This window comes from Convolutriloba macropyga, chromosome 7, assembly GCF_964194025.1.
Source record: "Convolutriloba macropyga chromosome 7, txConMacr16.3, whole genome shotgun sequence".
NCBI lineage: Eukaryota > Metazoa > Xenacoelomorpha > Acoela > Convolutidae > Convolutriloba > Convolutriloba macropyga.
In genome coordinates this window covers 56,139,156-56,165,630 of record NC_134474.1, presented here as the reverse complement: position 1 = coordinate 56,165,630, position 26,475 = coordinate 56,139,156, and the positions used below count along the sequence as shown (strand labels likewise).

The 26,475-nt window shown below is 34.8% G+C and overlaps 1 protein-coding gene across 1 annotated transcript in view; it reads left to right on the top strand.

The window, feature by feature from the left end:
- The window catches only part of LOC142343179 (dehydrogenase/reductase SDR family member 7-like), a 136,848-nt gene that overhangs the window by 107,340 nt on the left and 3,033 nt on the right, over window positions 1-26,475 (top strand). Inside the window, exon 8 of the mRNA XM_075394882.1 lies at window positions 2,659-2,837. Within this exon, the coding sequence (XP_075250997.1) occupies window positions 2,659-2,837 (179 nt within the window). The remainder of the gene's footprint in view (window positions 1-2,658; window positions 2,838-26,475) is intronic.

Below are 26,475 nucleotides of genomic sequence, written 5' to 3'. Positions count from 1 at the left end.
GTCACTACAAGTGTTCAGAAATTTTGTATTAGTAATTAATAGCCGCCCTCATCTTCTCAGCCGGCTATTATAGCGCTCCTATTTTTTTTTACTTCGTCGAATAAAAAAATGTTTCGCTTTACCTCATTTTGCCGCCTTTTCGACATTTTTCGTGAAATCTTTTTGACTTCTCTAGGCTAGTTTCTCTCTTCTCTCATTCTGCTAAAAGTGATTTTGAACATCAGTTGCTCAGCAAAGCAATTCAAAATGAACAGAGTCAGTATAAAAAATTGAAGTCAGAAATAGAAACGGGATAAACCCATAAAGCCCAATTTTAGACGCCCGCTATTTGAACGTCGTTCCTATAAGTATTAGTTACCTCTCTGTAATGCTTATCGTTATTGATAGTAGCCCCTGTAGCCTCTCTCTAAGAAACAGAAGTATGTTCAACTACGAAATGTCATCAAAATAAATCGGACTTAAAAATGTTTTTGTACAAAAATCTTTTTTTTCAATATCTTCTGTTATTTCAATCCCAATCATGCTTATTGGAATCAACGGCGGCTATTTTCCGGCAATCTGCCGGGTATGTTTGTTATTAAATCTTTGTAGTGGTCTTTAATAATCTCTAATACTATCATTAATAGCCGCCCTCATCTTCTCAGCCGGCTATTATAGCGCTCCTATTTTTTTACAATTCAAAGAATTTGAATTGTATTGGGGCGCTGTCTTTTTAAGATCTGTTCATACATTTTCATCATTTTTGAAGTCAAATTGGAGTAGTGATTTTGGTCACGCTGGAACAGGAAATGGAGCGAAAAAGCGAGTGGTTTTGTGGCGTGAAATTGTTTCGCTCTAATTCTAAAGTAGAGTGAGAAAACGGTGTTTTGAACAAAAATTAGCTCTCTCGCTAGTGGCTTTTTGTTCACATGCGGCAATTTCGCTTTGCTTTTTATTGTTTTTTTCGATTTTTTGGGTCGGATTTTTTTTAAATGGTTTTCCCGATTCACTCATAGTCCGTTCTAGTTCTAGTTTTTTGTTTAGTCAATGAAAATTCTTTGAATTGTACGTCAGGACTTGTCCTGCTATGTTTTTTTACTTCATCGAACTTTTTTTCGCTTTACCCTTTTTGCCGCTTTTTCGTCCTTTTGCGTGAAATTTTTTTTGACTTCTCTAGGCTAGTTTTACTCTTCTGTCATTCTGCTCAAAGTCCTTTTGAACAGCAGCTGCTCAGCTAAGCAATTCAAAATGATAAAAAATCAAATTCAGAATTAGAAACGGGATAAACCCATAAAGCCCATTTTTAGATGCCCGGTACGTGAACTTTGTTCTCGTAAGTTTTAGTGACTATCTATAATGCTTATTGGTATTGATACTAGACCCTGTAGCCTCTCAGTGAGAGACAGGAGTATGTTCAATTACGAAATGACAGCAAAGAAAATTGCACCTAAAAATGTTTTTATACAAAAATCAATTCTTGTTGATATTTTCTTTCCTTTCAATCCCAATAGTGTTATGGGAATCAACGGCGACTATTTTCCGGCAATCTGCCGTGTATGTTTTAATGCCCTTTAGTGATATAATATTCCCTCACTGGCTAATTTAGGGTACAACTGGGTAAGCTATTCTTCCGATCATATGGATAATGTTAGACAAGACTTAAAATGGTTGTCGTATATGTATGCAGCAGTGTTTGTATGCGTGCATGCATTTTGCATGTGTCTTGTGTGCGTGTAAGTGTGTGTATGTTTATGAAATTTTTCTTTGCATAGCTGCAAAGCTCTAAGCTATGCTCAGTTATTTTGCTGTACTACTGGCTTTTTCCGATTCGAAGAGTGAATTTTGTTGGGGAGCTGTTTTTTTTTTGTTCACATTTTGTCAGAAATAATTTTTTTTCTCCGTTTTTTTTTGTATTGGGAGGTAATTTGAATCAATTGGAATAATTTGAATCACGCGTTAGAAATGAAGAGAACAAAGAATCTTTGTCACTGGCTTGCGTTTTGTAAACTGTTTTGAAAGTGCATTCATTTAGAAAAAGGTTTTCAAATAAATTTTTAGTTTGTTTTTGTGTTTACCTGCGACTATTATTTTTTGCGTTCACTGTTTTCTAGAGTTTATGTATCTACTTCGTTTGCTCGTGATTTTAAAACTCGGATCCTTTGCCAATTCAAATTCTATTGTTTTTATGGCCTGATTTTTTAAATTTCCTTCAAAGTGATTTTAGGAAACAATATTTCAACAAATTTTGTATATATTTGAGAAATCGATAGTTTTTATGGCTTAATGTTTTATGGCAAGATTTTTTATTCACTTTTTACTGTTTTTGTGCGTGACACGCTTTGAATTGATTGAGCAGGTTGTTGATCATAATTGACTTACTTCACTCTATAAACTTTTTAAAACTAATACATAGGTTAGTTGAGGAATGAAATGGCACTTTTTGAAATGCCAGCTGAGGAATGAAATGATCATGACATACTTAACTAGCACTAATTTTAAGTTGATTTTTTCTTCATTTGAATTGTATTAGAAGTCTGCTACCATGTTTTTGCCGTCTGTTGTGGCCAGGTTTGGACAATGTTTTTCATCAATTAATGCGGCACAATTGGCAAAACGCTAACCTGCTTAGAAAAATTTCTTCAGGCAGATATCTGTGTAAAGTAATTGAGTGGTTTTCAGGTGGGTGGTTCTAGCAGTGCTCATCATTTCAACACTGAGTACAACCCAATGACGGCAAAGAGGTCAATTGAATTGATGGCAATTGCTATGGCCAATAAACTGCCTGAGGCGTGGATCGCCAACAAATTATGTTTCCTGTGCATGTACGCTTACGAGTACCTTCCCACAACAACTAGATGGTAAGAAAAGTTTGTCGCTCGGCAGTTATGAAGAGGTTTTTTTTATAACTGCGAAGCTGAGCGGAGCTATATTGTGGTGCTCTTGGTTTTTTACGACTCGAAGAGGAGTATTGGTTTTCTTTTATGAAGAGGTTTTTTTTATAGCTGCGAATCTGTAAGCTGAGCGGAGCTATATTGTGGTGCTCTTGGTTTTTTACGACTCTGAGGAGTATTGGTTTTCATAAGGTTTTTTTACCGGAAGTACTATTTGTTCAGGCGGCGTTTTGACCTGATAGTAAAATTGAGTAAAATTGCCGTGTGAACTAACTTTTGCTGAGCGAGAGAAGTTTTTTTCATGCGTTGCGTTGAGCGAATGACTTCTTGACTTTGAAAAGAGTTTTTGATTGGTGCCTATAGATGACAGTTTTTAGCTGTTTCGGTCCATTTGTCCCAAATTTAAATTTGCTCTCAAACAAAATTTGTGGCAGTTATATTAGTCCTGTCTTGAAGATTTGAATTATGAAGTTTCTCTTTTTCCTTTGAATCTTTTGTTTTTTGTTTCCAATTAATTTTTTTAAATATAATATGGCACTGAGATTTTGCTAGATTCATTTTTCGAATTTTTGAACGACACTTCTTCTGCAAATTTTCTTATGTCCTGGCAGTGGTAATATACATTTGAATGTTGTTCTGTCTCTTTAGTCGTTTTCAAGGATAATTATGATAGTTTATTGGCCATTGTTTAGTTTTATCGCGTTCATTGAGATTTCAAGCGACCACTAATGTGCCAAGTTTGTTTAGTTACCAATCGATTACCGTTTATATATTGTAAAATAGTGTTTCCACTGAGAGAACTTGCGGAAATTGATAAATTTTGCAACAAATTTGGCCATTTTTGTGAGTATTCAAGTTTTCCTTCAAAAATAGAAATTTTTGGGAGGCCAGCATGGCTTGACTTTTGCTGTTGTCAGACTTTTGATGTTTTCAATTGCGCGCAAAAATTTGGCTCTTTTGATATATAGCATGAATTAAATTTTAGAGTCAGTTGGTTTTATGGGATGTTTTTCATTTTTTTAGATTTTAGTAGTCAATTTAGTAGGTACCAGTTGATTGAAAGTTTTTCATTCAACAAGACTACTCAAGTCGTTTCCGGAATCCTTCCGCTTATTTGTTTTGTCGTCTCTGGCTCTTTTTCGTTATAAATTTGTTCAGACAGTGAAGCTGAAAAAGGCAAATGTTCTGAGGACTTCTTCTTGCACACTTCATTTGCGTGAGAAATGTGACGTCATTTTTTTTCTCACTCTTTAGCCAACGTTTTTAAGTCATTTGCGTGATTAGATTTTGCATCATAACTGACTTAGCTCACTGTTTCGAGGTGGTATAAGGTCAATGGAACGCAAATGTGTATTACATGCCTCTGATAAAAAAGGCTTCTACGAAATTAATTTTAACAATTTCCTTAATTTGTCGCGGAATGTTTTTCTACAGAGCTCTTTGAGCTGCGTCGATTTCTTCCAATTTAGATCTATCTTTGTTTTTATCTATTATACGGCACCCAAGTCTATTCTTTCGCAGCTATTCCGGCAATTTTCCGACTATGTTGTGAAATAGGTTTTTTGCTCTAGTCACCTCTTGATTTCTGTTCATGGACAATTTTAAGAGCTGAGCTCATTTTACTACAAAATTAAATTGAAAGTGTGCCTAAAGTAGAAAAACATTGCTCAGTAGATATCAACTGAGCGTCCAAAAAGTGAATTTTTAGTCGGCTTCGACTTAAACCTTTTGTTTAGTACGCAGATACTCTAAAACTGTGCGTTGAGGGTGCGGTCGCTTAGGGTGTGTCGGGTTTATAAAAAAAGCTAGCTTCCGATCGCTTTTCATTTCCTCTAAATTGCAAGAAGGACTTTCGAAACTATCAACATGATGGCTTGTGAGAACCTGTGTGTTTCATAGAAAATTTCGACATCGCGCTTGATCTTGTCAAAAAGTTTATTGTTCCAACATTTTTCTAGAATGGGAATATTAATGCGAGGTAGGCTTTTTTCCGTCAAGCTTCAACTTTTTACGCATCGTAAAGAAAAGAAAAGTATGAGTTTATATCTCCTAGCGTCTAGATTTTCTCATTTTATAACGTGATTTCTAATCTTTAACAGTTTGCAGAAGCAGAACAAAGTTTCGAAGAAAAAATGAAAAATGATGACAAAAGATTGATTGCGGAAACAATAATTTTTGTTTTGACTTTTGTTTAGTACTCTTATCTGAAAGATTTAGTAGTCTGGCTTCCATTGTAACGAATAATTGTGCTCACTGTAGTCCTAAGATGGATCATTTGATTCAAAGCTTAAAAAACGTTAATTTTTTAGGAAAAGCATTGAAATCGCCTTTCTCGTGTTGGTTTACGTTGCGTCAATAACTAATTTTGAGAACGATATCTTTCTAGTTCATCAAAGTTTTATTAAAAGAAGGGAAAATTTAATTCTATGTTTTGTGCAAAAAAAAAGAAAGTTAAAAACAAAAGGAGTTGATCATTTTTAAAATCCACTTATTTCTTTTGATTTAGAAATTGCCATCGCCATTTTCTAAAACGTTAATATTTGTTTTAACCAGGGAAAACTTCAGGGGATATGGGAGTCATTAGATAAGAGAGAAAATCAAGCTTGGCCATATTACATTTTTTTTTGAAATATTGAGAAATTCTCTAGAACTCGTTTTTTTGTGATCTGTCCAAATTTTATTTACTGTTTCTTCTCCTTGCGAATTAATTTAAGTGCATTAATTAATAAAAGTGCATTAGTTGCAAAAAGGCAGAATTTGGTATCAAAAGAATTGGGTTACTTGAAATTAAAGAGAAGAGATTGCCAGCCAGGAAGTTTCAAATAATTTTTTAAGCAAGACAACCTTGGTATTCGTCATCAATTCTTTAGATTTTGCTGTTTAGTGTAATGCCATCTCCAATTTTTTCAATTCTGCATCGTTGGATTGCTTCGTGACCGTCATTGCAGCTGATGGAGAGCGGAACAAGATTTCCGTAGTATTACAATTAATGTTTCAAGATTTAATCTGGAAAGTGCTTCTAAATTGTTGGATAATTTTTTGCTTTGCACTCGAAACTCGAGATACTGCAGGTAACTTTGTGGTTCATTATCAGTAATTTTTAATGGGAGTAACTCAAATCATGTGACAGCTGACATGTGGATACATGTGATTTGAGTTTTGCACTTACGACGGATTCAATTGCAGTCACGGAATTGAGAAGTTTTTTGTAACGTATTTGACTCCATGTAGGCTTTTAAATCCGATAGAACGTGAGTTCAAAATGAAAACCTCTTTATACATCAACACAGCTTTTGAAGGAAGATTAATGACAGCTTCCCTCTCTGTTTACAATTGTTTTTTCTGAGACGCAAAGCGATAGCCGAGGCTATTAGTAGCCTTCTCTTGTTTTTTTTTGTTAAGATTTTTGTTACGACCATATGAAGCCACACTAAGTTAAAATCTCCTTTTTGTTCATTCGTTGATGCACTTTTAACTGAAATGCGTGCGTGGCGTTTTTTCGTGCTTAGTGGAGAGTTTTTTCATTCGCCTGATTAAGGTTTTGGTAACATTTGACTTACCTTAATATCAAAAATTACTTCCTCCTTGAATTTGACTTTTCTTTACTCGAATTCAAATAAATATGGTCAAATGAGTGCGCTCTAGTCACAGCTTGATTTCTGTTCATGGAAAATTATAGGAGCTGAGCTCATTTTACAGCAAATGGTAAATTGTAAGTGCGCCTGAAGTAGAAAAGGTTGCTCAGTAGATATCAACTGAGCGGCAAAAATTGTAATCTTAAATCGGCGTTGAGTTAGACCTTTTGTGTTGAATACGCAGATACTTTAAAACGGCTCGTTGAGGGTCCGGTGGCTTAGAGTATGTTCAATCGCTTAGTGTGTCAGTTCGCTAGAATTAGCTGCCGATCGCTTTCAATTTCTTATAAATTGCAAGAACTTTTGAAAACATCAACATAATTGCTCGCGAGAACCTGTGTTTCATAGAAAATTTCGACATAGAGCTTGATCTTGTCAAAAAGTTTATTGTTCCAACATTTTTCTAAAAATGGGAATATAAATGTAGGCTTTTTTCTTCCGTCAAGCTTCAACTTTTCACGCTTCGTAGAGAAAAGAGAAATATTAGTTTATATCTCCTAGCGTCTAGGGTTTCTTATTTTATAACGTAATTTTTAATATATAACAGTTTGGAGATGCAGAACAAAGTTTCGAAGAAAAAATGAAAAATGATGACAAAAGATTGATCGGGAAAAGAATAATTTTTTTTTATTTTTGTTTAGTACTCTTATCTGAAAGGTTTAGTAGTCTGGCTTCCATTGTAACGAATAATTGTGCTCACTGTAGTCCTAAGGTGGATCATATGATTCAAAGCTTAAAAATGTCAATTTTTTAGGAAAAGCATTGAAATCCCCTCCTGTTTCTCGTGTTGGTTTACGTTGCGTCAATAACTAATGTTGAGAACGATATTTTTCTAGTTCATCAAAGTTTTATTTTATTAAAAGAAGGGAAATTTTAATTCTTTGTTTTCTCAAAAAAAACAAAGTTAAAAACCAAAGGAGTTGATAATTTTTAAAATCCACTTATTTCTTTTGATTTAGAAATTTCCATCGCCATTTTCTAAAACGTTAATATTTGTTTTAACCAGGGAGAACTTCAGGGGATATTGGAGTCATTAGATAAGAGAGAAAAACAAGCTCGGCCATATTACATTTTTTTGAAATATTAAGAAATTCTCTAGAACTCGTTTTTTTGTGATCTGTCCAAATTTTATTTACTGTTTCTTCTCCTTGCGAATTATTTTGAGTGCATTAATAATAAAAGTGCATTAGTTGCAAAAAAGCAGAATTTGGTATCAAAAGAATTGGATTACTTGAAATTAAAGAGAAGAGATTTGCAGCGAGGAAGTTTCAAATAATTTTTTAAGCAAGACAACCTTGGTATTCGTCATCAATTTTTTAGATTTTGCTGTTTAGTGTAATGCCATCTCCAATTTTTTTCTATTCTGCATCGTTGGATTGCTTCGTGACCGTCTTTGTAGCTGATGGTGAGCGGAACAAGATTTCAGTAGTATTACAATTAATGTTTCAAGATTTAATCTGGAAAGTGCTTCTAAATTGTTGGATAATTTTTAGCTTTGCACTCGAAACTCGAGATACTGCAGGTAACTTTGTGGTTCAATATCAGTAATTTTTAACGGGAGTAACTCAAATCATGTGACAGCTGACATGTGGATACATTTGATTTGAGTTTTGCGCTTACGACGGATTCAATTGCAGTCATAGAATTGAGAATTTTTTTGTAACGTATCTGACTCCTTGTAGGCTTTTAAATCCGATAGAACGTGATTTCAAAATGAAAACCTCTTTATACATCAACACAGCTTTTGAAGGAAGAATAATGACAGCTTCCCTCTCTGTTTACAATTGTGTTTTTTCTGAGACGCAAAGCGATAGCCGAGGCTATTATTGGCCTTCTCTTGTTTTTTTGTTAAGATTTTTGTTACGACCATATGACGTCACAATAATTTAAAATCTCCTTTTTGTTCATTCGTTGATGCACTTTTAACTGAAATGCGTGCGTGGCGTTTTTTCATGCTTAGTGGAGAGAGTTCTTTCATTCGCCTGATTAAGGTTTTGGTAACATTTGACTTACTTCAATCTCAAAAAATGACTTCCTCCTTGAATTTGACTTTTCTTTACTCGAATTCAAATGAATATGGTCAAATGAGTGCGCTCTAGTCACAGCTTGATTTCTGTTCATGGAAAATTATAAGAGCTGAGCTCATTTTACCACAAATGGTAAAATGTAAGTGCGCCTGAAGTAGAAAAGGTTGCTCAGTAGATATCAACTGAGCGGCAAAAATTGTAATCTTAAATCGGCTTTGACTTAGACCTCTTGTGTTGAATACGCAGATACTTCAAAACAGCGCGTTGAGGGTCTGGTGGCTTAGAGTATATTCAATCGCTTAGTGTGTCCGCTCGCTAGAATTAGCTGCCGATCGCCTTCAATTTCTTATAAATTGCAAGGACTTTTGAAAACATCAACATAATTGCTCGCGAGAACCTGTGTTTCATAGAAAATTTCGACATAGGGCTTGATCTTGTCAAAAAGTTTATTGTTCCAACATTTTTCTAAAAATAGGAATATAAATGTAGGCTTTTTTCTGCCGTCAAGCTTCACTTTTTCACGCATCGTAGAGGAAAGAGAAATATTAGTTTATATCTCCTAGCGTCTAGGGTTTCTTATTTTATAACGTAATTTTTTATATATAACAGTTTGGAGATGCAGAACAAAGTTTCGAAGAAAAAATGTAAAATGATGACAAAAGATTGATAGGGGAAACAATAATTTTTGTTTTGACTTTAGTTTAGTACTCTATCTGAAAGATTTAGTAGTCTGGCTTCCATTGTAACGAATAATTGTGCTCACTGTAGTCTTAAAATGGATCATTTGATTCAAAGCTTAAAAACGTCAGTTTTTTAGGAAAAGCATAGAACTCGCCTGTTTCTCGTGTTGGTTTACGTTGCATCAAGAACTAACGTTGAGAACGATATTTTTCTAGTTCATCAAAGTTTTATTTTATTAAAAGAAAGGAGAACTTATTTCTATATTTTTTGCAAAAAAAGAAAAAGTTAAAAACAAAAGGAGTGGATCATTTTTAAAATCCAGCTATTTCTTTTGATTTAGGAATCGCCATCGCCATTTTCTAAAACGTTTTAACCAGGGAAAACGTCAGGGATATAGGAGTCATTAGATAAGAGAGAAAAACAAGCTCGTCATTATTACTTTTGTTTGAAATATTAAGAAATTCTCTACACCTCGTGTTTTTTGTGATCTGTCCAAATTTTATTTACTGTTTTTTCTCTTTGCAAATTAATTTAAGTGCATTAATTATTAAAAGTGCAATAGTTGCAAGAAAGCAGAATTCGGTATCAAAAGAATTGCATTACTTGAAATTGAGGAGAAGAGATTTGCAGAGAGGAAGTTTCAAATAATTTTTTAAGTAAAACAACCTTGGTATTCGTCGTCAATTCTTAGAATTTGCTGTTTAGTGTAATGCCATCTCCAATCTCTTTCTATTCTGCATCGTTGGGTTGCTTCGTAATCGTCTTTGTAGATGATGAAAAGCGGGACAATATTTCAGTAGTATTACAATTAATGTTTCAAGATTTAATCTGGAAATTGTTAGATAATTTTTTGCTTTGCACTCGAAACTCGAGATACTGCAGATAACTTCTTGGTTGAATATCAGTAATTTTTAACGGGAGTAACTCAAATCATGTGACAGCTGACATGTGGATACATGTGATTTGAGTTTTGCGCTTTCGACGGATTCAATTGCTGTCACAAAATTGACAATTTTCTTGTCACGTATTTGACTCCTTGTAGGCTTTTAAATCCGATAGTACTTGATTTCACAATGAAAGCTTTTTTATACATCAAAGCAGCTTCTCAAGGAAGATTTATGACAGCTTCCCTCTCTTTTTACAATTTTGTTTTTTTTAGAGCCGCAAAGCGATAGCCGAGGCTATTATTGGCCTTCTCTTGTTTTTTTGTTAAGATTTTTGTTACGACCATTGACGTCACAATAAATTAAAATTTCCTTTTTTTTCTTTCGTTGATGCACTTTTAACTGAAATGCGTGCGTTTTTCATTCGCGTGATTAAGGTTTTGGTAGCATTTGACTTACCTCAATAGCAAAATTGACTTTCTCCTTGAATTTGACTTTTCTTTACTCGAATTCAAATAAATATGGTCAAATGAGTGCGCTCTAGTCACAGCTTGATTTCTGTTCATGGAAAATTATAAGAGCTGAGCTCATTTTACCACAAATGGTAAATTGTAGGTGCGCCTGAAGTAGAAAAGGTTACTCAGTAGATATCAACTGAGCGGCAAAAATTGTAATCTTTAATCGGCTCCGACTTAAATCTTTTGTTGAATACCTAGATACTTTGAAACAACGCGTTGAGGGTCGGGTGGCTTAGATTGTTTCCGATCGCTTAGAGTGTGTCCGGTCGCTAGAATTAGCTGATGATCGCCTTCAATTTCTTATAAATTGCTGAAAACATCAACTTGATTGCTCGTGAGAGTCTGTTTGTTTCAGAGAATATTTCAACATCGCGCTTAATCTTGTTTGTTCCAACATTTATTGTTCCAACTTTTATTGTTCCAACATTTACTGTTCCAACATTTTTTATAAAATGGGGAAATATAAACTCGCATTTTTCTCCCGGTAAAATTCAACTTTACGCATCGTAGAGAAAAGAGAAACATCAGTTAAAGCTCCTAGCGTTTAGGGTTTTTATTTTATAAAATAGTTTCTATTTTTTAAATCTTTTGGGAAGCCTAACAAAAACGTTTCGAAGGAAAAAAGAAAAACTTTGACGAAAGACTGACCGGGAAACAATAACTTATATTGTGACTTAAGTTTATTACTCTATATTTAAGATTTAGTAGCTTGGCATCCATTGTAACGATTAATTGTGCTCATTGTAATCCTAAAGTGGGTCATTCGATTCAAAGTTTAAAAACGTCATTTTTTGAAAAGCATTGGAATCGCCTGTTTCTCATGTTGATTAATGTTGCATCAATAACTAACGTTTAAATCTACGTTCAAATCTAAAGTTTAAATCTACGTTTTCTGCAAAAGAGTTGAAAACAAAAAGTTTAGATCATTTTTAAAGTCCACCTTTTTTCTTTTGTCCTAAGAAATGCCGCTGTATCAATTTCTAAAACTTTAGTATTTGTTTGGAGCTTGGAAGACTTCTTGAGATATAGGATTCATTATATAAGAAAGAAAAACATGCTCGGCAATGTTACAACTTTGAAATATTAAGAAATTCTCTAGAAATCGTTTTTTTGTTATCTGTCCAAATTTTGTTACCGTTTCTTCTGTTTCCAAATTGAGTGCATTAATTGCAAAACGAGTACAATATGGTATCAACAGAATTGGAGTACTTGACATTGAAGAGAGGAGATTTGCAGGGAGGAAGTTGAAGTTATTTATTTAAGCTAGACATCCTAGGTATTCTTCAATTCTTAAGATTTTGGTGTTTAGGGTTATGACATCTCGTTTCGCATTGTTGGATTGATTTGTGACCGTCCATATGGCAGATGAAAAAAGCGGAACAAGATTCCAGCAGTAATACTTTTAATCTTTTTATTTTCGTTGTCAAAGATTTTTTTACGCCCATATGACGTCACAATCACTTCAAATCTCCTTTATGTTCGTTCGTGTATGACGTTTTTTACTCTAAGTGGCAAGAGTTTTTGTTCATTCGCGTGATTGAGTTTTTGGTCACATTTCTCTGACCGCAATATCAAAAATGAGTTCATCGCTCTGAATTTGACTTTTCTTCGCTCTAATTTTAAGAAATAAGGTCGAATGAGGGCGTGTCTCCCGAATCAAGGTTATTTGAGGGCATCTAATAGAAGCAGCAATAACTTGAACTGATTCCTAATCAGAATATAACAGCTAAGCATTTAAAAAAGTTTTTTTCTGTTTTTTTATGCTTCAGGTCTATGAAGCCATTACGGCTATTTTCTAACAGTTTGCCAGCTTTGTTTCTGGTTTATTTCCTTGGTCTAATTGTCGAGCATGGAAATAACTGATTTTTTTAAGTCGTCTGTCATACAGTGTTAGCTATTAACAGCTCGCAAACAAAGTTTTTATTATTTATGTTAGTTCCTTCGGTATTTTTGAATGCGATTTTTGGCCTGACCGATTTTTCGTCTGACCCATTTAACTTGTCGTCCTCAAAAACGGGATAAACAATTAGCGCCCAGTGGGAATTAAGTGCTCTTAGAGCCTTTCAGCTCACTGGTCTCCCTAGTATACTATTCACAGAAACTGTTTTTGAGACATACGTATGGTGTGAAGGGCGGTTATTAGAGGTATCCACGTATGAGTTTCACAGCATCTGTTTTGGAAGACATACGTATGGTGTGAAGGGCGGTTCTTAAAGGTCGGAGTCCCCGACACTGTTGCCCCGCCTTCCATCAGCCCCGGGTGCCCCCCACCCCGTGGAGCCAACTGCTCGCCGGTCGATCGAGAGCAATTCGCCCGATGTTAGTCCGTTTTGATTGAAAGTTTTGGGAGCCTAACATGGCTAGACTTTTGCTGCTGCAGACTTTTGATGTTTCCAATTGCGTACAAAAGTTTAGCTGTTGTGATATATAGCAGTAATATAATTATTTAGGTCAGTTGGTTTAATGGGATATTTTTCATTTTTCAAAATTTTTTTGGTTTTAGTAGTCACTTAAGTAGGTACCAGTTGATTTATAAAATTGTTCATTCAACAAGACGACTCACGTCGTTTCCGGAATCCTTCCGGCTATACTTTTTTTGTCGTCTGACGCTCTTTTTCGTTTTATATTTGTTCAGACAGTGAAGCTGAAAAAGGCAAATGTTCTGAGGACTTCTTCTTCTCACACTTCTGATTTGCATGAGAAATGTGCGTCATTTCTCACTCTCTTTAGGCAACGTTTTAAAGTCATTTGCGTGATTAGATTTTGCATCATACCTGACTTAGCTCACTGTTTATTTCGAGGTAGTATAAGGTGAATGGAACGCAAATGTGTATTACATGCCTCTGATAAAAAAGGCTTCTGCGGAATGAATTTTAACAATCTTCCTTACTTTGTCGCGGAATGTTTTTTACAGAGCGTTTTGAGAGGCGTCGATTTTTTCCAATTTAGATCTGTTCATGGACAATTTTAAGAGCTGAGCTCATTTTTTCTACATTGAAAGGTTAAATTGAAAGTATGCCTAAAGTAGAAAAACATTGCGCATTAGATATCAAATGAGCGTCCAAAAAATGAACCTTTAGTCGGCTTTGACTTAAACCTTTGGTTTAATACGCAGATACTCTAAAACTGTGCGTTGAGGGTGCGGTCTCTCAGAGTGTCGGGTTTATAGAAAGTTAGCTGACAATCGCTTTTCATTTCTTCTAAATTGCGAGGTCGTTTAAAAACAGCAACATGATGGCTCGTGGAAATCTGTGTGCTCCATAGAAAATTTCGACATCGCGCTTGATCTTGTCAAAAAATTTATTGTTCCAACTTTTTTTCTTAAATGGGAAATGCGAGGTAGGCTTTTTTTCTCCGTCAAGCTTCAGCCTTTTACGCATCGTAGTGAAACGAGAATTATGAGTTTATAGCTACTAGCGTCTAGGGTTTCTTTTTTAATAAAATAATTTCTTATTTTAAGCAGTTTGGAGAAGCAGAACAAAGTTTTGAAGAAAAAAATGAAAATTGATAAAAAGATTGATCGTGGAAACAATAATTTTTGTCCTGACTTTAGTTTAGTACTCTATCCGAAAGATTTAGTAGCCTAGTTTGCGTTGTAACGAAAAATTGTGCTCAATTTAGTCCTGAAATTGATCATTCGATTCAAAGCTTAAAAACGTCAAATTTTCTTTTTAGGAAAAGCATTGAAATTGCCCTTATCTCTTGTTGGTTTGTTTTGAATCGATAACTAACGATGAGAATGATCTTTTTCTAGTTGATCAAAGTTTTATTTTATTAAAACAAAAGAGAATTTAATTCTGTTTTCTGCAAAAAAAAGTTAAAAAGAAAAGGAGAGGGTCATTTTTATAATCCACCTATTTTTCTTGATTTAGAAATTGCCATCATCATTTTCTAAAACGTTAGTATTTGTTTTAACCAGGGAAAACTTCAGGAGATATAGGAGTCATTAGATAAAAGAGAAACACAAGCTCGGCATTTTTAATGTTGTTTGAAATATTAAGAAGTTCTCTACAACTCGTGTTTTTGTGATCTGTCCAGATTTTATTTACTGTTTCTTATCTTTGCAAATTAATTTAAGTGAATTAATTATTAAAAGTGCATTAAATGCAAAAAAGCCGAATTTGGTATCAAAAGAATTGGATAACTTGAAATTAATGAGAAGAGATTTGCAGCGAGGAAGTTTCAAATAATTTTTTAAGCAAGACAACCTTGGTATTCGTCATCAATTCGTTAGATTTTGCTGTTTAGTGTAATGCCATCTCCAATTTTTTCTATTCTGCATCGTTGGATTGCTTCGTGACCGTCTTTGTAGCTGATGGAAAGTGGAACAAGGTTTCAATAGTATTACAATTAATGTTTCAAGATTTAATCTGGAAAGTGCTACTAAATTGTTAGATAATTTTTTGCTTTGTACTCGAAAATCGAGATACTGCAGGTAACTTTGTGGTTCAATATCAGTAGATTTTAACGGGAGTAACTCAAATCATGTAACAGGTGACATGTGGATACATGTGATTTGAGTTTTGCGCTTACGACGGATTCAATTGGTGTCACGAAATTGAGAAGTTTTTTGTAACGTATTTGACTCCGTGTAGGCTTTTAAATCCGATAGAACGTGAGTTCAAAATGAAAACCTTTATACATCAACACAGCTTTTGAAGGAAGATTAATGACAGCTTCCCTCTCTGTTTACAATTGTTTTTTCTGAGACCAAAAGCGATAGCCGAGGCTATTATTAGCCGTTTTTTTTTGTTAAGAGTTTTGTTACGACCATATGACGTCACACTAAGTTAAAATCTCCTTTTTGTTCATTCGTTGATGCACTTTTAACTGAAATGCGTGCGTGGCGTTTTTTCGTGCTTAGTGGAGAGTTTTTTCATTCGCCTGATTAAGGTTTTGGTAACATTTGACTTACCTTAATATCAAAATTTGTTGGGTGACATGTGGATACATGTGATTTGAGTTTTGCGCTTTCGACGGATTCAATTGCTGTCACAAAATTGACAATTTCCTTGTCACGTATTTGACTCCATGTAGCCTTTTAAATCCGATAGTACGTGATTTCAAAATGAAAACTTCTTTATATATAAACACAGCTGTTCAAGGAAGTTTTATGAAAGCTTCCCTCTCTGTTTAAAGTTTTGTTTTTTAAGAGCCGCAAAGCGATAGCCGAGGGTATTATTGGCCTTCTCTTGATTTGGTAAGATTTTTGTTACGACCATATAACGTCAAAATAAGTTAATCTCCTTTTTGTTCATTCGTTAGTGCAATTTTAACTGGAATGTGTGCGTGGTGTTTTTTGTCCTTAGTGGAGAGTTTTTTTCATTCGCGTGGTTAAGGTTTTTTTTACTTGCCTCAATATCAAAAATGACTTCCTCCTTGAATTTGACTTTCTTTTACTCGAATTAAAATAAATATGGTCAAATGAGTGCGCTCTAGTCACAGCTTGATTTCTGTTCATGGAAAATTAAAAGAGTTGAGCTCATTTTACCGCAAAGGGTAAACCGTAAGTGCGCCTGAAGTAGAAAAGATTGCTGAGTAGATATCAACTGAGCGGCCGAAAATTGTACTCTTTAATCGGCTCTGACTAAAACCTTGTGTTCAATACCTAGATGCTATAAAACGGTGCGTTGAGGGTCGGGAGGCTTCGAGTGTGTCTGGTCGCTAGAAGTAGCTGCCGATCGCTTTCAATTTTTAATAAATTGCAAGGACTTTTGAAAACATCAACATGATGGCTCGTGAGAGTCTGTGTTTCATAGATCATTTCAACATCGCGCTTGATCCAGTCAGAAAATTTATTGTTCCAACATTTCTTCTAAAATGGGGAATATAAATAAGAGATAGGCTTTTTCTTCCGCCAAGTTTCAACTTTTTACGCATCGTAGAGAAAAAAGAAACACCAGTTCATAGCTCCTGGCGTTTAGAGTTTCTTTTTTAAAATAATTTCTAATTTTTAACTATTTGGAGAAGCAGAACAAAAAAGTTTCGAAGGAAAAATGAAAAACGGTGACGAAAGATTGATAGGGAAACAATAATTTTTGTGACTTGAGTTTAATACTCTATCTTAAAGATTTAGTAGCCTGGCATCCATTGTTACCATTAATTGTGCTCATTGTAATCCTAAAGTGGATCATTCGATTCAGAGCTTAAAGGCGTTATACTTTTCTTCTTTTTAGGGAAAGCGTTGAAATCGCCTGTTTCTCATGTTGTTTTATGTTGCATCAATAACTAACCTTTAAATCGACGTTCAAATCTAAAGTTTAAATCTACGTTTTCTGCAAAAAGTTTAAAACAAAATGATTGGATCATTTTTTAAATCCATCTTTTATTTCTCTTGTTCTAAGAATTGCCGTTGTATCATTTTCTAAAAGTTTAGTAATTGTTTGGATCAGGGACGACTTCAGGGGATATAGGATTCATTATATAAGAAAAAAAAACATGCTCGGCAATGTTACAATTTTGAAATATTAAGAAATTCTCTGGACATCGTTTTTTTGTGATCTGTGCAAATTTAATTACCGTTTCTTCTGTTTGCAAATTGAGTGCATCAATTGCAAAAAGAGTACAATATGGTATCAACAGAATTGGAGTACTTGACATTGAAGAGAGGAGACTTGCAGGGAGGAAGTTTAAAATATTTTTAAGCAAGACATCCTAGGTATTCTTCAATTCTCAAGATTTTTGTGTTTAGGGTTATGACATCTCATTCCGCATCGTTGGATTGATTCGTGACCGTCTATATAGCTGATGGAAATTGGAACAAGATTCCAGTAGTAATACTTTTTATGTTTTTCTTTTCGTTGTCAAGACTTTTTTTACGACCATACGACGTCACAATCTCTTCAAATCTTCCTTTTGTTCTTTCGTGCGTGAGGTTTTTTTACTCTCAGTAACGAGAGTTTTTGTTCATTCGCGTGATAAGCTTTCGGTCACATTCGTCTGACCTCAATATCAAAAATGAGTTGACTCTGAATCTGACATTTCTTTACTCTTATTCAAAGAAATAAGGTCAAATGAGTGCGTGTCACTGGAATCAAGGGTGTTTGACGGCATCTAAATAGAAGTAGCAATAACTTAAACAGTTTCTTAATCAGAATATAACAGCTTAGCATTCAAAAATAGTTTTTGTCTCTTTTTAGTTTTATGCTGCAGGTCTATGAAGCAATTGCGGCTTTTTTCTAACAATTTGCCAGCTATGTTTCTGATTGAATTCCTTGGTCTAATTGTCGAGCATGGAATTAAGTGATTTTATTTAGTTTTCTGTCATACAGTATTAGTCATTAATAGCTCTTAAACGAAGTTTTTTTTATTTATATTAGTTCTTTTGGTCTTTTTATTGCGATTTTTTGCCTAGCCGATTTTTCATCTGACTCATTTGACTTGTCCTCAAAAACGAAAAAACAGTTAGCGCCCAGCGGGAATTAAGTGCTTTTAGAGCCTTACAGCTCACTGGTCTCCCTAGTATGCGGTACACAGAAACTGTTTTGGAGACATACGTATGGTGTGAAGTGCGGTTCTTAGAGGTATCCAAGTATGAGATTCACAGCAGCTGTTTTGGAAGACATGCGTATGGTGTTAAGGGCGGTTCTTGGATGTTGCCATCAGCCCCAGGTGCCTCCCCCCCCCCCCCCCCGTGGAGCCAACTGATGGAGCCAACTGCTCGTCATTCGTTCGAGAGCGATTCGCCCGACGTTAGTCGGTTTTGTTTGTTTAAAAGCCGCACAGCGATAGCTGGGGATATTGGCCTTCTCTTGGTTTTTTTATTTCGTCGTCGCGATTTTTGTTACGACCATATGACATCACGACCACTTCAAATCTGCTTTTTGTTCATTCGTTCATGCAGTTTCAACTGAAGTGCGTGCGTCATTTTAGTGGAGCGAGTTTTTTTTGCGTGTGTCACTTTAAATGAAGGTTATTAGAGATCAGCTAATAGAGGCATCAAAAACTTATGCAGATTTTTAATCGAAACACAACATATCAGCCTTCAATGAAAAGACGAACTTTTTTGGTCTGTCTTTTTTACTGTTTTTTTTGAGACTGCAAATCTACAAAGCTATTGCGGCTATTTTCTGTCAATCGATTATCGTAAACGTGTTGGTCTTTTTTATGCGATATTTTCCCTTGACCGGTATAACTTTTCTTGTGATTTTTGAGCCCCTGATTTTTTTTTGTGATCTAAACTTCTCTTGTTCTCTAATGTCAATTTCTTGACCGTTCTGACTTTTTGAGTGACCTTTACTCCCTTGAATTTTTCGTGTTGCGTGATCTAATTTTCTCTCATTCACAAGTGTCTGCAGCTAAATTCAAGGAGCGGCAGTTCACTACTAAGAGTCGAATGAAAAGTTCGCCGAATTTGGTAATTTTTGCACTATAAATTTTATAAATTTTTATATTTGTATATAATCTGTAAGTAATAACCTCTGATAACGTCTTCCGAAGCCCTTCTTAGTGAATTTAGTGGTCACCCACCCATTGAAGCAGGCTTTAATAGATTCGAGTGACCACTTTTCGTTCGAGAGCAATTCTGCGTTAGTCGTTTGTTTTATTTAATTCACTCGTTTAAAAATTTATTCTTTTCCATCTTCAGGTGAATTTTTTTGGTTCCATTGGACTTTTTTTTCACTTTAAAATTTAAATTTTTGAAATTTGATGCACATACTCACGTTTGGCTTTCATTATAGGTTGTTTTTGATCCAGCATAATTTTTCAATTATCCTGAACAGTAAAAGCCTTTCTCCAAAGCTTTTTCTCGCAGCAGTCAGTCTATCAAGAGCTATTATTTAGGAACTCTCTTTTTTAGAAAGCAAACAATTTGGATTGTATTTATTGGGGTGCTGTTTTTCGAGATCTGTTCACCCAATTTTATGATTTTTGAAGTCAAATTTTGATCCTGCAGAAACGGAAAGTGGAGCGAAAAAGCTATTTATTTTTGTGGCATAGTTTTTGCAATCACATTTTAAAGTGGAAAGAACCTTGTTCGAACCAAAACTCGCTTTCTCGATGTAATATTTGTACACGTGCGTAATTTCACATCAGTCATAAGTATTTTCGCGTTTTTGATAGAGTGTTGTACTAAGCACTCTTCCGATTCAAATCTTGGTCATTTCTAGGTCAGTCATTGAAAATTCTTGGAATCTTTCTTCTCCGAAAGTTCAAGACTTTTCACGCTTTTTTTTTAAATTCGTTTTTACCTTTCAATCACATTTTTTGTTTTATTTTACTTATGACTTTCTTGTTTGACTGCTGGTTAAACGCACTCAATGTTTCAACTGAATTCTTGGAATCTTTCTTCTCGGGAAGTTCAAGACTTTCACGCTGTATTTTTTTAATTCGTTTTACCTTTCAATCACGTTTTTTTGGTTTATTTTAGTTATGACTTTCTTGTTTGACTGCTGGTCAGACGCACTCAATGTTTCAACTGAATGAATTTTAATTTCTGTCACTCATTGAATTAAGCAATGTAGTAAATACGGTCATGGTCAAAAAACAATATCAGAGGAAACGGGATAGACTGATAAATCGTAGTCATTAAGTCATAATTCATTAGGTTATCAAAATTTGCTGGAGTGATTGCTAGCTGGCAGCATATTTTTCAGTTAAAAAGCTGTTTTAAATATAATTTTGGAATGTATCTTGTTAACCAAATTAGAACACTTTTATGACAAAATGTGCAAAATAACCATTCTCAGGAGCATTTTCCTGGTGTTTGCAAAGCTGCGCATACATGGAGAGGAAAAACAGCAACAATGAGGCTCGGTAATGTGCGTTTGTATATAAGGCTCTGAACCCTCTCATCTAAATTTTTGGCTTTAATATCACCAAATCAAGCAGAGATATGAAAGAATCAAATTAATAGACGGTGGATTTAAAACAAGAAATAGCTGACGTAGGAAAATTCCATCTTCTTCCAAATTCAATAAATTTAAATTTATCCCCTTAAGCCAATTTCTGTTGAAAATTTAGTTCAGTTTTCACTGAAATAATTTCTTTGCTGAAAACCGGGGAGTTAAAAAATGAGAGAAAAGACAAAATAGACATTTCGCTAAACAAATGTTTGGGGAAAATAGTGGCGTCATTAAAACGACGTTTTGAAATTTGGAAAGGCCGGAAGAACTGGACAAATGGATGCCAACAAATGAAGGCAAGTTTAAAGAAAACCACTAAGCGTTCTCAGTAGGAGTTTGTTATAGCCAGTAACCTCAGCTACAAAAGAAAAGCACTCAGTCAGTAAGAGCTCATTGGCATCTGATGAGACCTCTTATCAAGAATAAGAGACAAGGCGTAAAAATAGGGATGAAACAAAGTCCAGGGTTTTTAAAATAAAGACCAGTATTGATGACATACAGATTCTTTGGTTTTAGTAGAAAGCAACTGGGAGCAGTAATTAATGGGCTAATATAAAAGTTAGAGAAAACGATATAAAGAGGAAAAATCAATTTGTATTTTCAAATACAAATGACTCGGGCAAAAAACATGAAATAAAACCCAAATGTGTATTGTTGGCTCATTATACAGTTGAATGGTCCTTTCATTGATTAGAAATATTGATAATACCACAAAAATGACAACAATTTTAGGCAAACTAGCGGCAGGCAAAAAGAAAAATACATTGTCGAAACCAAAAAAAATTTATTGACTTGAAAGTTAAATAACTTTAATTCTTGCGCTTCGAGAAAGAACCCAAGCTTACTCGTAATTAATCAGAAGTGACCAGGAAGCAAAAAACAGCAAATAGTCAAGACTCAAGCATTCATCAGAAGTTTAGGAAAGCAGTGTCAGACAAAAACGAAAAATGGTTGCCTAAAAATAGTTTAATGTTCCTTAAGCCTCCGTAAGGAGCCCAATTGTTCTCTCATTAAATAATTTCAACTATCAGATCTGAAATTGGACAAAAAGTGCAATCAGAACTAAAGAAAAACGTTCAGAAACTTTAAAATTTTAGAAGATCTTTATATCAATCATAACATGTGAGCCATTCAATTAAATAATAAATAGCTTGACTCACGCCTTTTTAAATCCTCAATGGGGCTTTGGTTTGGAAACTAAGTTTCAATACAACGAAAATCACAACTTCAATCTGTTATTAAGATGAAAAAATATGAATGTTTTTTCGAAGTCTTTTTATAGCTGCGAACCTGTCAGCTGAGCGTAGCTATATTGCGGTGCTCTTGGTTTTTTTTACAATTCAAAGAATTTGAATTGTATTGGGCCGCTGTCTTTTTTACAATTCAAAGAATTTGAATTGTATTGGGGCGCTGTCTTTTTTTTTAAGATCTGTTCACAGATTTTCATGATTTTTGAAGTCAAAGTGGAGTAGTGATTTTGGTCACGCCGAAACAGAAAGTGGAGCGAAAAAGCGAGTGGTTTTGCGGCGTGAAATTTTCGCTCTAAATTTAAAGTAGAGTGAGAAAACGGTCTTTGAACAAAAATTCGCTTTCTTGCTAGTGGTTTTTTTTTCACATGCGGCAATTTCACTTTGATTTTTACAGTTTTTTCGATTTTTTGAATCGGATTTTTTTCTAAAAGGTTTTCCCAATCCCTTCAGTCCGTTCGTGGTCTAGTTTTCTGTTTAGTCAATGAAAATTCTTTGAATTGTACGTCAGGACTGGTCCTGCTATGTTTTTTTTTAAGATCTGTTCACACATTTTTATGATTTTTGAAGTCAAATTGGAGTAGTGATTTTGGTCATGCCGAAACAGGAAGTGGAGCGAAAAAGTGAGTGGTTTTGCGGCGTTAAATTTTTTGGCTCTAAATTTCTAAATTTAAATTAGCGTGGTGAGAAAACGGTGTTTGAACAAAAATTCGCTTTATCGCTGGTGGTTTTTTGTTCATATACGGCAATTTCACTTTAATTTTTACAGTTATTTCGATTTTTTGGATCGGGTTTTTTTCTAAAAGGTTTTCCCAATCCCTTCAGTCCGTTCGTGGTCTAGTTTTCTGTTTAGTCAATGAAAATTCTTTGAATTGTACGTCAGGACTTCTCCTGCTATGTTTTTTTTAAGATCTGTTCACACATTTTCATGATTTTTGAAGTCAAATTGGAGTAGCGATTTTAGTCATGCCGAAGCAGGAAATGGAGCGAAAAAGCGAGTGGTTTTGCGGCGTTAAATTTTTTGGCTGTAAATTTAAAGTAGAGTGAGAAAACGGTGTTTGAACAAAAATTCGCTTTCTCGCTAGTGGTTTTTTGTTCACATGCGGCAATTTCACTTTGATATTTACAGTTTTTTGATTTTTTGAATCGGATTTTTTTCTGAAAGGTTTTCCCAATCCCTTTAGTCCGTTCGTGGTCTAGTTTTCTGTTTAGTCAATGAAAATTCTTTGAATTGTACGTCAGGACTTCTCCTGCTGTTTTTTTTTAAGATCTGTTCACACATTTTCATGATTTTTGAAGTCAAATTGGAGTAGTGATTTTGGTCACGCCGAAACAGGAAGTGGAGCGAAAAAGCGAGTGGTTTTGCGGCGTGAAATTTTTTCGCTCCAAATTTAAAGTAGAGTGAGAAAATGGTGTTTGAACAAAGATTCGCTTTCTCGCTAGTGGTTTTTTGTTCACATGCGGCAATTTCACTTTGATTTTTACTGTTCTTTCGATTTTTTGGATCGATTTTTTTTAAATGGTTTTCGCAATCCATTCGGTCCGTTCGTGGTCAAGTTTTTTGTTGAGTCAATGAAAATTTTTTGAATTGTACGTCAGGACTTGTCCTGCTGTGTTTTTTGTTTCGTCGTCTGACGCTCTTTTTTCGTTTTGCATTTGTTCACACAGCAAAGCTGAATTAGTTAAATTTTCCGAATGACTTCTTCCTCTCACTAACGGCATTTCCACGCATGACGTCGTTTCTCACTCGCTTTAGCGAAAATTTTTTTGGTTATTTGCGTGATTAGATTTTGAGCATACGTGACTTACCTCACTCAATAAAATGACTTTTGAACTTTAAACCTTATGTTTAATTTGAATTTGTTTAAGGTCAAAGGAACTCATATGTGCAGTAATGGTCCCTAATAAGAGGCTTCTGTGGAATGAATTTTAACAAGCTTGATTAATTTATCGCTGAATGTTTTTTAGCCTAGTTTTTTGAGCGGCGTCGTTTTTTTTTTTTCAATTTAGATCTGTATCTGTTTCTCTCTCTATTATATGGCACGCAGGTCTAATATTTCGCAGCTATTCTGGCAATCTGCCGGCTATGTTACTATCCTTTCGATTGTTAAAAGACGAAGACTAATATCAACATCTCTGTTAGCCGCGCGGTTATTAAGAACACGAAATTATCGTCGCCAATATAATAATATTGGCGTTTTAAGTCATCTGCATTACCCAATTGTTCTGTTCTCAGATCTTAAAAAATCACTTCAAGTTACTCTAAATAAACAACTGAACTGGGGATTAAAGGCATGTTTCAGTAGAACCAAATTTGACAGGACCACTGATCTCAAGATCAAACACAGAATCTTACCAGTAGAATACCTCATAAAGTATCGGGTTATTATATATTTTCTAAAGCTTCTAAAAGCAGATCTAACAGCTTTCGGAACTCAAGTTAGCCACCCTAAGTTCTAAAATGAATGACCGTAAAAACAAGCTGTCATTTGAAGCAAACCAAAAAACAAATATAATGCAAATCAGTTTTTCAAAAAAAGCCATTGACTGGTATAACGGTTTGCCTCTCACCTTGAGGCGGAATATCCCGAAAAAGCGGGCTCTCTAAACTACAATGAAAAATCATTTTTGGAATGAGTTTCTAAAAGACCCAACGGTTTCTGAATTGAATTCTAATCTCAAATCTTTCAAGTTCAATCTTAATTTGACTTAGTTTTAGGGCGTCATTTAGTCTTCTATGAAATGTTAATTGGAGGATTAGCATTTTTTTAAATTTTCTTTTTTCTCGAAAATGTTGATTGTAGAATTAGCATTTTGAAAAATTTTTCTCAATTATAATTCAACTCTCTTAAGTTGTCGATATTTTAGCACATTGTAATACAATTTAATACAATTTTAAACTTTCACAATATGTGACGTTTGTTTCATTTATATTCTTAACACTACTTTGCCTTTAAACTATATTCTGTATTTTATAGTTCATACTCAAACAATGTTTTTCTTTTCTTTTTAATAGGGCAAAATGTCAATTTTTGTCGCGTAATACGCCAGATATATTGATCAGCCAAAATTTACTTAACAAAAAACAGTTCAGCATATAGCCCTCCCCCCGCACTAAGTGGAGTTGGAACGGTAAATTAATTCTTGAACCAAATTGCAAATTTTACTCTTGCTACTAAGAACCGACGACATAATTCTCAATTTGCATAATTTTAAATTGAAAACACGACTGAAAATGCAACAAGAGTAAAGCTGCAATACAAATTAGAGTGACCTTGTAAAGCAGGATGTTTGTTAGCAGAATTTGGATCTCTTTTGTGTCCCCCCGTACGTAATGCACCCCCCTTGAAAAAACAGAGGACACTTAAATCATTGTGTAATAATTTGGCACGTGCGTCTGGGGGTTGCAAATAACTTAAATCCACTAAGGGGGGGGGGGGGGGGGGACTGAAAGGATCCCAAAAGATTTCATGCAATTGATCAGTTTGCATTTCTTGGTGCTTCGAAATACTGATAGGTGTTCATGGCAAGGAAAACGAAAAGTTGGTTCTAAGATGAAAACTTAATTAAATTTAAATCAGTTTGGTTATAAAATTTTTGGTCACTTAGATGGAAAGGAACAACAAACACTTCGATAGAAGAACTTAGTCTTAAATGAATTTCGAGACAGTCAAATGATGTAAGTCGACATTCACACGACTGACTTCTCTCCGAATTATATTTCACCTCGAAGTGTTCTCTCTTCTCTTTTCGGTTTCTGTCCGTTGAGTTGTACTTTGATGTTCCGTTATTTTTACTCCCCGCTCATTGTGAGGAAAAGTTCATATTAACGTCATAAGTATTCACGCCAATCAGGTCAAATTTTTTCAAACAATCTACACTCTGTTTGTGCAAATAAGAGTAAAACAGTAAACAAGGGGGCTCTTGTAAACAACTTGGTTGGAGATCGCTGAATAGTGGTGATTGAGAACGATTGTATAAGTTTAGTGAACTAAAGGGACAAACCCTGCGACTAGAAAGAGCTATCATCACTTAACACTATTAGCCTTAAGAACATCGTTTGGGAAAGGGAAATTGTGATCCATAATTTTGTGCAGACAATAATTGTGCAGACAATAATATTTTTGTTCATCTGCAGCATCAAATGCGTACGCTGCCTTTGTAGAGATTAGTGAGAAAATAAAGTTGCAGTGACGGAGTAATACTTACCTCAAATGACGCAGGTTCGCCTGCTTTCCATTTCGGGCCAAAGATGTCTCCCGGGGCGTGATTCACGTTTGTAAAAGATTTTTTCGACAAGTGGCGAGCTTCGTAGATGAGCAAGCAGACATTGTTTTATCCTGAATCTGTTAGTGTCTGGCAATTGTATCTCTTCGCCCGTCACAAGCAATGGCGTTTGTGCCATAGAAGTCAAGATTTCCTGGTCTACATAACGGACATCTCCTTTCTGCGTTAGAGGCAGGGAAAAACAACTTGTTTTTTTCAGTAACTCCAAACTCATTTGGTGTCGAATGAAGCCTCAGGGCTGTATTTTGGGCAGCAGACAACCATGCTCCAGCATGTGGAAAACGCAGTGAGAGAAGTTGGGCAATTTTTTATTAGAAGGTAAACTTCACGATTTGAAACCTTCACGATCTTGGATTGTTTTGAGAAGAATTTGCAATATCTGGTGGTGCTAAACTGTTATGAGGTTCCTCAAAAATATTGTACTTTTTGGGGTGCTGGTCGGTAATTTTTGAAATACATTTTTAAGAAGACAAAACAGAAC